This window comes from Antechinus flavipes, chromosome 6 (assembly GCF_016432865.1).
Source record: "Antechinus flavipes isolate AdamAnt ecotype Samford, QLD, Australia chromosome 6, AdamAnt_v2, whole genome shotgun sequence".
In the NCBI taxonomy this organism is placed as follows: Eukaryota; Metazoa; Chordata; class Mammalia; order Dasyuromorphia; family Dasyuridae; genus Antechinus; species Antechinus flavipes.
The window spans coordinates 205,106,505-205,117,703 of record NC_067403.1 but is presented as its reverse complement, the minus strand read 5'-3'; the positions used below and the strand labels follow the sequence as shown (position 1 = coordinate 205,117,703).

The following is an 11,199-nucleotide window of genomic DNA, read 5'->3' as shown; positions in this document are numbered from 1 at the left end:
TCTTCTTCTTCTTCTTCTTCTTCTTCTTCTTCTTCTTCTTCTTCTTCTTCTTCTTCTTCTTCTTCTTCTTCTTCTTCTTCTTCTTCTTCTTCTTCTTTTCTCTCCCTCCATCCCTCTCCCTCTCTTTTTCTCTGTGTCTCTTTCTTCTTCCCTTTTTCTTCCTTCCCTCCCCTCTCCTTCTCTCCCTTCTTTCCTCCCTCCCTTTCCCTTTCTCTTTCTGTATCTCTCTCTCTCTCTCTCTCTCTCTCTCTCTCTCTCTTTTTCTCTCTGTCTGTCTCTCTCTCTGTGTGTGTGTGTGTGTGTGTGTGTGTGTGTGTGTGTGTGGCTCTCTCTGTCTCTCTCTGTGTCTGTCTGTCACACACACACACACACACACACACACTACACTTGCACAAATCTATACCTGTAGACCCACTCAATTATAAGTTTTTTGAGGCCAGAGGCTACATCTCCTTTCCCTTTGTACCTCCTCCAGTTAGTAGGTAATTAATAAATGTTTGTTGAATTATAGTGAATTACTAAATAATGCCATTCCCACTCTCTCATACTTGCCACATTCATGCACAAGTCAAGGTCCCACGACTGCTAACATAGTAATGCCTGACGTGACATAGAAACACTCCACTGTTCTCGGTGCCTACGACCTCAGACAGCTTGCCTCAAAGCATGACATGTGGGACTTCCTTGGGGACATACATAGATGATAGGATACAAAGAGAGACACAGAGAAAGTTACTCAAGAACCACTAGAACCTGTGGCTACATTGCTCTATTCAGAAGAAGTCTCGCCGGAAAGTCTTTTTTCTCCTCTGACAATCAGCTTTATAAAAAGCATTGTAATGGGATCTCTAATACATTTTTGTGTAATACTGTGTATTATACAATTAACTTCTTTTGAGTCTTAGGCTCTACTAGACAATGAGCTCTATGAGAATGGATTGTGTTGGATATAAACTTTGTATCACCATTTACCTAGGAAAGCTATGTGGAACAGTGGAAAGCACACTGGATTTGGGGTCAAAGGAACTAGATTCAAATCCTTTCTCTACCATCTATTACTTATATGACTTTGAACAGGTCATGTCATACCCCTAGCCCTCAGTTTCTCCATCTGTGAAATGAGGGGATTAGATTAGATCCTCTGAGGTTTCTTCTAACTTTAAATTTAGGGTATATCCTCCATGATCCACAGCATAGTATTCTTCAAAGAGTAGTGAAATAAAAAATAGTATTTTTCATATAATGCTCAAGTGCACAAAGCATTGAATGAATACTCGCTCCTACCTGAATGTATTCACACAGGCATTCTCTATGTAGGGCATGTGCCTTTCTCAGGGTTTGAAAACCATTTTCTTTGGGAAAGTTATTTCACATAATCAGTGTATGTAAGAAGTCTTTACAAACTTACAAAGGGGGAGGAAGGGTTGGGGGAATCGCTGACACTTCAATGTCCCTCTTATCTGAGTTGGTCAAAGAAAGGAAGAACACATGGGAGGGGAGGGAGAAGGAGAAGGAAAGGGAGAAGAAGAGGGAAATGAAAAGAGAGAGGGAAAGAGAGAGGGAGAGAGAGAAGGAGAGGGAGAAGAGGGAGAGAATAGGAGAGAGAGAGAGGAGAGAGAGAGGGAGAGAGAGAAGGAGAGGGAGAAGAGGGAGAGAATAGGAGAGAGAGAGAGGAGAGAGAGAACGTGCTAGGTAGAGAAATATATTCTATTCAATAGAGAAATAGGAGGGGAGGGAGAGAAGAAAGGGAAGATTAGAGGAGAGATTATTTATAGCTTTTTTTTTTGAGGTGTCAAAGATTTGGAAACTTCCCATCAATTGAGGAATGATTGAACAAGTTATGATATATCAGTGTAGTAGAATAATACTGTGCTATAAGAAGCAATGCATGGGATGGTTTCAGAAAAATCCAAGAATACTTATATGATCTGATATAAAATGAAATGAATAGAACCAGGGGAACAATTTGTACAATGACAACAATATCGTAAAGACAAACAACTATGAAAGACTTAGGATCTTGGATCAGCATAATGACCAGCCACTATTCCAGAGAACTAATAATGAATCACACTATCCACTTTGTGACAGAGGTGAGGAACACAGAATGCACAGTGTATGTGTGTATGTATCTCTGTATATCTTTGTGTGTGTGTCTACCTATCTATAGTTTTTCTTTTAAACATGGTCAATGTGGACATTCATTTTGTCTGACTATACATGACTGTAAACGTTGTGGATTGTTTTAATTCTTACTGAGGGGAATGAGGGGATTTTTGTTGATTGAAAAAAAATCAATTTAATTTTATTTTGGGGGGTTCTTCTTTTCTTGTTTTTTCTGCATATACATATACATCAATTTTTAAAAAAAATACACATTTCTTTATGAATTATGTTGGGAAAGAAAAATCAGATTATAAAGGAAAAGCCATGAAGGGGGGAAAAAAAACAGAAGAAAAAGGGGAAAAAATGAACACAGCATGTGTTTATTTGTATTGTCTCCATAGTTTGCTCTCTGGATGCAGTTGGCATTTTCTATCCAAAATTTATTGGAATTGCCTTAGATTATTGAATTGCTGAGAAGAACCAGGTCTTTTATAGCCAATCATTGCACAATCTTACTGTTATTGTGTACAGTGTATTCCTGGTTCTACTTGTTTGGTTCATCATCAGTTCATGTAAATCTTTCCAGGTCTTTCTAAAATTAGCTTGTTCATCATTTTTTATAGAATAATAACATTGCATTATTTTCATATACCATAATTTATTCAGTTATTCCCCAATTGATGGGCAATTGTTTGGAAAATTAATTTTAATAAAACCTTTCTTTTCCACGATCCCTACCCCTATAAATCTTTCCCTAGACAATCCAGCTGAAAGGGATCTCTCTCTCTCTCTCTCTCTCTCTCTCTCTCTCTCTCTCTCTCTTTCTCTTACTCTCCCTCTTTCTGTTTCTGTTTGTCTGTCTTTCTTGCTCTCTCTCTCTCCCTCTTTTTCTATTTCTGTCTGTCTGTCTGTCTCAATCGCTCTCCCTCTCACTCTCTCTCTATTGCTCTCTTCCAATTTCTCTTCTTCACCTCCCACAAAATGCTTTGTATCACATTCATTTGTGTGAGTTCTACCCACATTAGTTTGTAAGATCCTTGAAAGCACTGACAAGAATTGCACATATTTAATCATAGCAGATTGCTTGGGGAGAAAATTTGATTACACAAAGTCTTATAAAAATGAAGGTGGAAAGCATTGACTTATTTTTTTTTAATTTTTGTATTTTATGTGCTTAACAAATGTTTGTGGAATTGAATTCATTAAAGGATCCCTGAGAATTTAGGCCCTGCCTAGGGAATTTCCCAAAGACCATATGAGTCCTTCCTAGGAGGGATGACCAGTCACAAGATCACCCTAATATTTAGGGTTTGATGTCAGGCAAATCTGAGTTCAAATTTTGCCTTTGACATTAGCTCTGTGATCCTGAGCAAATCACTTAAAGTTCTCTCACTTTTGATTTTCTCATCTGTAAAACAGTATGGTTGTGAGGTCCAAAGGAGATAACATAAAGAGCTTTGCAAATCTTAACCTCCTATAAAAATTCTAGTTATTATTGTTATTATTATCTTAATGTTGGAAGGAACTCCAGGTATCATCTAACCTTTTAACTTCACAGATGAGGAAATAGAAGCCTAGAAGAGTTTCATCTTGCCTGTAGAGCCTCTAACCTTGATCTTCCCACCTTGGCCAGTCACTTTTAGTGCAGTTGGTCTCAAATGCTGCCACTTTTGAGTTGACTTGGAGTTTTGAGACTGGCAGAGGAAGTTCCCAATTTGCCTCCTATCCCCAAATGTTGTGCTTCCCTCCACTGTATTGTTTTTGTCATTTGTTTTGAGGAGGGAGCTGCTCAGAGTCTAGGGAGAAACTGATGACTTTGGCCTGATAGAAACATCTGGGAAGTTCTCAGGGAAAACAATGGGAATTCCCATCTTTCCTGGTTGCAGAGGATATAGAGGAAATATTAAAAATCACTTAATCCAAAGACTCTTAGCTTTATTTTAATTTAAATTTATTTATTAATTTTCAACATTTATTTTTATAATGCTTTCACTTCTCCTTCCCTCGATCCCCTTTCCAACCTCTCCAATATGGCAATCAATCTGATATGGGTTTTACATATGTAATTATATTTCCATATTAATCATATTGTGAAAGAAGAATTAAAACAAAAAGGGGAAATACCTAGAAAGGGAAAAAAAAACCTGAAAATAGTATGTTTCGATCTGCATCCAGAGTCTGTAGTCCTTTTTCCTGATGTGGACATTATTTTCGATTGTGAATCTTTTAGAATTTTCTTTGATCATTTTATTGCTGAGAAGAGCAAAATCTATCAAAAGTTCTTACTTTTTAAAAAAATAAAAGACTCCATTGGCAATATAATGAAAATAATGTTTTTAAATGAATAAAACAAAATTTATAGGAATAAAAAGGAAACTAATATCATTTTTTAAAAAAATTAAGCTATTTCATAACAAGTTAACATACTTAAGAACCCTTGATTCTATCTTTTTTTATGTTATAAAGAAACTGAATCTCAGAGAAGAATCAGCTTACCCAAATCCATATACCTGCATGTAACAAGGCTGTAATATGAACTCACATTTCTTGATTCCAAGTTTAGCACTGTCCCCAGCACTCCCTACCCTAATGAGGTAGGGATCTTAGAGATAGGCAGAGAGACTGAGGATCCAGTCTCTCTTAAGAGGACACTTGGACACCACCTGCTTACACCTCTGGCCTTGAGATATACCAATTTTTTCCAGACCCCAACTACAAGAGGTAAGGCTAGGGGCTGGATCCACCTGCTGCTTTGAGGTTGGATTGAATTTTTTGGTTATTCTTAGTGCTTAACATAGTTCCTGGTGCTTCATAATGCTGGCTTACTTGCCCACCTTTCACCCACTGCCTATTGCCCCCTTCTTTCAGAATCAGGGTCTGGGGAACAGAGGGGGTAGAGGGAATGAAGTCTCTCTCGGGTTCCATTGCCATCTTTTCCTGCCTTCCTTGGGCAACGATCTCTATGCTCCCTTGAAACGGGATAAAAGGTGTGACTTCAACTGAACACTACTCCCATCTTCCCCACAAGCACGCAACTTCCAGAGAAGCTACAGAAGTGTTCTCCAAGCAACTCACCCCTGCCCACTCCCCACCCTATCTCCGCTATGCCCGCCCCTGGCTCAGAGTTAGAGCTGGAAGGAACTATTTAGTTCTTATTCCAGGAACTGATTTTTCGTCAGCGTAATAAGGCCTCCTGATGAGGAAACTGCCCTCTATCAGTAAAGATGGACAAATTGTTCTGCAGCTTAGGCAGGTGACAGGGACACCGAAAGGTTAGGCAATTTGCTTAGGGGACACGGGTCAGAGAAGGGACGTGAAACTAGCAGGCTACACCAGCTGCCGCTCTGAAAAGGAGCCATAGAGACTTTTATTCCAATACACCCGCCCCACTCATTTTACAAATGGGCTCAGAGAGAAGGGACATACCCAGAGGTCCCAACTAATGAGCAAAACTTGAACCCACGTCTCCATACCGCACCTTGGAGTCAGAACCTGCTGGGTCTCGGTCCCAGCGTCCGCAGTAACTGAAAAAAACTTATGGTAATGCCTTGGTGCAGCGCGCTGTGGGGACTCAGCGCAGAGAGCCCAGGCTGGGAGGACAAGACGAGCTGAGCTGATTGTAGGGTAGCGCGCGGTATGAGGGCTAAGAGGGGAGAGACAGTGAGGAGGGGAGGGGAAGCGGTTCAGCCCGGGCTCCGGGACACTCCCCTCTCCTCCCCTTAGGGTCTCTTCTTTCCCAAATCCCCGGACCCATCGGTCTCCGCCCCCCATCCCGGGCCGCTCTCATTGGCTCCAGGCGTCCCCCGCTGCTCCCCTCCTGGGGCTGCTCCCTCCCAGAGCCCAACTCCCGGTCCGGGGCTCTGAATAAATAGCCTGGAGCGCCAGCGGCTGGAGCAAGGGGTGGGGGAAGCGAATCCGAGGGGGCCAGCTCTTTCTTGTAAAGTGGGCCGGGTGGGGTGGGTGGGGGGCTATTTCGCAGTCTCTATCTCGGGTACACACCTCTACTGGGGAGTACGAATCTCCTAACCCCCGGGTTCGACCGAGAAAAGTTTGGCAGGGTCTCTGAAACTTTAGGCTGTGGTTCTAATTGCCGTCGACCTAGAAAGCGGGGCAGGGAGACAGCAGGAGCGGTTCACTGAGAACAGCTTTCCCCGAATCCCCTGCGGGACCATGGAGTTGCTGCCCCCGCCGCTGCGGGACATGGACTTAGCGGGCCCCGACGGCTCCCTCTGCTCCTTTACTACAGCCGACGACTTTTACGATGACCCCTGCTTTGACTCCCCTGACCTGCGCTTCTTCGAGGACTTGGACCCACGCCTGGTGCACGTGGGCGCGCTCCTAAAACCCGACGAGCACGCGCACCATCCCGCAGCTGTCCCCGGGACCCGGGAGGATGAGCACGTGCGCGCGCCCAGTGGCCACCACCAGGCCGGCCGCTGCCTGCTGTGGGCTTGTAAGGCGTGCAAACGTAAGACGACCAATGCGGACCGGCGCAAGGCCGCCACGATGCGGGAACGGCGCCGTCTGAGCAAGGTGAACGAAGCCTTTGAGACCCTGAAGCGGTGTACGTCCAGCAATCCCAACCAGCGACTGCCCAAGGTGGAGATCCTGCGCAACGCCATCCGCTACATCGAGGGGCTTCAGGCGCTGCTGAGAGACCAGGACGGGGCACCCCCTGGCAGCTCCGCTGCCTTCTACCCTCAGGGGGCCACTGCCCAAGCGCGCGTCGTTGAGCATTACAGCGGAGACTCGGATGCATCAAGCCCGCGTTCCAACTGCTCGGATGGCATGGTGAGGGGCAGAACCGGCGGGGCCAGTGGGCAGGGCTGAAGGGAGGGGAAGGGGGCAGGAGAATGATGGGGAGGACGTGGAAGGAAAGTTATTGCATAAGGTCTAAAGGGGAGTGGAGGAACCCAACCTCACCTTGAGTTACGAATTGGTACCTAGGTGTCTGAGGCAATATATCTTTCTATTGATGCCATAGGAGGAGAGGAACCATTAAATGGGCATGAGGTGGGCTAGTAGCGGTGAAAATTTGCCTTGATGGAAGAAAGAGACTTTAAGGGTTAGAAAATTTTTAGAAATTATGTAGCCCAACTATTTTATTTAACAAATCAGGTTTTGCTCAAATCACACAGAAAGTTTGTGGTGGATCTGTGTGTGTGTGTGTGTGTGTGTGTGTGTGTGTGTGTGTGTGTGTGTTGGGGGAGGGGTCTCTAGACTATACCAGTTGCGGGATGAGAGCAGGGAGGGAGTAGTCTGGCTTACACAGAGAATGAAAGTGGATCCAGATCCTTATTCTATTACTTAGCTGTGTTCCTCATCTGTATAATGAAGGACATGGACAAGGTGATCTCCAAGATACCTGGGAGCCATAAATCAATGCTCCTATGAACTACCTGAGCCCCCATCCCTGGGAAACACACATGATCCCCTGCAGTGGAAAAATTGGGGCAGTAAGGAGGGTCTCAGGAAGGAAGGGAAGAGGAGATGTCTATATTTGTTTGAAGCCCTGCAATGGGCTGGATGTGTTAAGGGCAGAGAGAGGAACTAATACCTGCTATCTTGTCTCCAGATGGATTACAGCGGCTCCCTGTGCAGCTCCAGGCACAGAAGTGGCTATGACAGCAGCTACTACAGTGATTCTCCAAGTGGTAAGTATCAAGTGTTCTACCCTAGTCCAAGCCCCTAAGTCCTCGATCTACCCCATTCCCTACAAGTTGTGTAAATTCACTGTCCAGCCAGATCTGCCAGTATCTGGACTCCTGCCAAAAGAGAGGGAAGGATCATAATTTAATGTCCTTTTAATGTGATTACCCTTTTACCGGGTTCTGGTTCAATTCTCTCATTTTAGAGAGTTTTCCTATGTGTCTGGGAGTGTCTGAGGAGCTCAGGGAACTGGCCCAACAGCAAGTTAGTGGTGATGTCTGCCCCTCTGTCATATTGGTAGAGTGGGTACAGAGAAGGAGTGATGTGTGTAAAGGAAGATGTGATCTCTGAGTTCCCCAAGATCCCATCCCAGACTTTGGATTCTATCACGCACCCCTAATTTCTGCTATTTTTCTTTTACAGACAACAAACCTGCAAAGGGACTGGTTGTGTCCAGCCTGGACTGCCTCTCCAGCATTGTAGAACGCATCTCCACGGAGGGGTCTGCATGCCCTGTATTGCCCTTGGGAGATGGCACACCCTGCTCTCCCCAGGAGGGCACCACTCTGAGCGAGAGTGGTGCCCACATTCCCTCCCCCATTTCCAGTGGGAGTACCCAGCTTTCTGCTGACAGCAGCTCTGGGCCTAGCCCCGTACCCAATCCTAACCCTATCTACCAGGTCCTCTGAGATGGGGCCATTCCCAAACCTCGAAGGCTCCCACTTGTGGCTCCAGGGAGGTCCAACTAGACTTTGGGAGGGGGCCCATCTTATTCAAGTTTAAGGCCTCTGAGGGTTTCTTGGAATGTACTTCTGTCTTCTCCTCCTCCTTCCCTCCCCCAACATTAATTTATTGGTTTCCCAGTGCTGGCTGGGGAACAGGGGGGCAGGTTCCTGGCCCCAGGTCCCTGGTCTCCTTCCCCACCCCCTCAGTGAGGAACGGCTGTGCTTGTTCTTGAGGGGCTGTGCCCCCTCCCCACTTCTTCCATGCTCCCCAGTTCAGGACCACATTTTGTAATACTTTTGTAATCTATTCTGTAAATAAGGGCTTGCTTTGCAAACACATATGCATATACACATACACACACACACAGCCCAGCGACATATTTATCAGGTGTGGTTTGTGGTGCAGTCATTGACTATTTATACACTAGGGCAGTGTTGTCTCTGCTCAAGTGTGCTGAATAAAGATGATAATTTATACCTGCTGGCTCTGCCTTTTAATGATAACTGACATATGACACTGTAAGGTTTTCTGAGAACCTTATGCACATTACCTCATGCCAATTTTGTGAGGTAGGTATTATATTTTACATTTTACAGATGAAGTTCAGAAAATGAAATGACTTGTCCATGGTCACACAGCTTTTAGAAAGGAGAAAATAGGATTTGAACACAGATCCAAGTCCTGATTTCAATCCTACTCTCTAGATAGAGAAGTAGTAGAATAGCTACTTGATATTATTGCCTCTTCTCCCCCACCCCTAACTTCCAATGAGAGGAAAGGAATTCTACTATGGGATGACAGAAGCAGAGTGGATCAGAGATCTGTTCTCCTGACTTAGCATCCCAAAATTACACTCCAATGTTGCCCTTTTTCTCTGCCTCTACCCTAATATAGGCACACAATATTCCCCCAGACTATAGAAATAGCCTCCTAATTGGTTTCCCTTTAACTTCTTCTCTCCCATCCTAATTTTAAGTGCTGTTTGATTAATTTTTCCCATCTAGAGGATAAAATACAAATGTCATAAGCCTGATATTCAAGGCTTTTAAAGTACTTGACCATCCACTGTTCCAGCCAAACTAATCTACTAACTTTATTTGATCTTTTCTTGCCTTCTTTTTCCTATGCCCCCTTTGCCCGTGTATACCCATACATTGCCCATACATTGCCCATACATGCTTGGGAGAGTCTCTTTTGGATTGCCACCCTTCTCCCTGCCACAGACACCCCAAATCTGTTTGCCAAAGTCTTTTTCCAAACTCATCAGGTGCCATCTGCTCTGCAAAACCTTTCCGGGCAATGCTACCCCACCTGCCTCAAAAGTGTTTTCTCATCCTAGTCTTGCATTTCTCAGTTTAACCTTTCCTGTGCACACTCTCCCTTATATAATGTCACCAATCATAGTTCAAATTTGTATAGCACTTAATGGTTCACAAAACATTTTCCTTACAATTTCTCTGTGAAGTAGGGAGCACCAGAATTACCTCTGTTTAATGGAAGAGGAAGCCGAGCCTCAGGGAAACCTGTGGCTTTGCCAGTGGTCACAAAAATAGTATGTGGTGTACTGACAGAATAAGAATTTGGGGTCTTCACCAGGAAGGTGAGAGACTTAAGAGTTATTTGTGTATGCATAGCTTTTCAGAGAAAATAGAGTAGCTTTTGAATCAATAGAATCTGGATTCAAGTCTAATCTCTGATGCACATTGGCTCTGTATCCCTGGACAGATTTCTTAATCTTGAAATGTCCTAGTCCATCCTCTGAGACCAAGGTGTAAATCAGTTGTCCATGCACTTTGGCAGAGGAAATTTTCTCACCAAGAACCAATTCATATCAATAAAATCATAGGGCCTGACAGAAGAGGAAGGAGGAGGAGGAGGAGGAGGAGGAGGAGGAGGAGGAGGAGGAGGAGGAGGAGGAGGAGGAGGAGGAGGAGGAGGAGAAGAAGAAGAAGAAAAAAGATGAGGAAGAAAGGAAAATATGGTGGAGGTTAGAAGGAAGTGCATTTATGTTTTTATGCTTCTGACACTAACTGTATAGTCATTGACAAATCATAGAATTAGGGCTTTGGGAGTTGGAAGGGACCTTAGTTGGAAGGGACATCTAATCCAAAGTCCCTTAATTTCTCATCCTCAGTCTTCTTATCTGCAAAAATGGAGGTAATAATAAGCTGAAGTATCTATATCACATGGTTATTGTGAAGATCAAAAAGATAGTAGATTAAGCCAAAGGGCTTTGATGATGACGCTGTCTTTCCATCCCCCTTCCCCTTCATACATACTACACTTGAAATTAATTACTTGAGAGCAAGGATTATGACTGTGTAGTTTTCCATCTTTACATTTCCAGCACATGCGACCTTACACACAGTAGTTACTTAATAATTATCTTTGCCCACTAGCGGGGATATATAGACCTATCTTCTACTGATGGTCTGAGACCCGAGGGAGAGTCAGAACTTGTTCAGGTTACCGCAGGAGTGGCCCTAGTGAAAGTGAAGTTTGCAGACATTGCGTGGTGGTGGGTGGGAAAAGGGCGCGCGCGGGGGTCGGGGGAGGCTGCGGTACAGCTTGGGTGAAGAAAGCAGATAGAATGCCTCTGGATAGATCGCGCTGGGAAGCACGGATGCGGGACCAGGTGAAGGGCTGGATGACTCATTGAACTGCAGCGGCCCCTACAGTTAGTTTGTGGAACTACGACCCAGAGGAAAGTGCGCTTAT

General features: G+C 44.4%; 1 protein-coding gene across 1 annotated transcript; it reads left to right on the top strand.

Annotated features, from left to right (window-relative positions):
- The first annotated feature begins 6,054 nt into the window (after window positions 1-6,054).
- On the top strand, window positions 6,055-8,957 carry MYOD1 (myogenic differentiation 1). The gene is made up of 3 exons (XM_051965129.1): window positions 6,055-6,897; window positions 7,682-7,760; window positions 8,179-8,957. Exons 1-3 carry the CDS (start codon window positions 6,277-6,279, stop codon window positions 8,442-8,444), a joined length of 966 nt encoding a protein of 321 aa, XP_051821089.1. The 5' UTR covers window positions 6,055-6,276; the 3' UTR covers window positions 8,445-8,957.
- The last annotated feature ends 2,242 nt before the right edge of the window (window positions 8,958-11,199 follow it).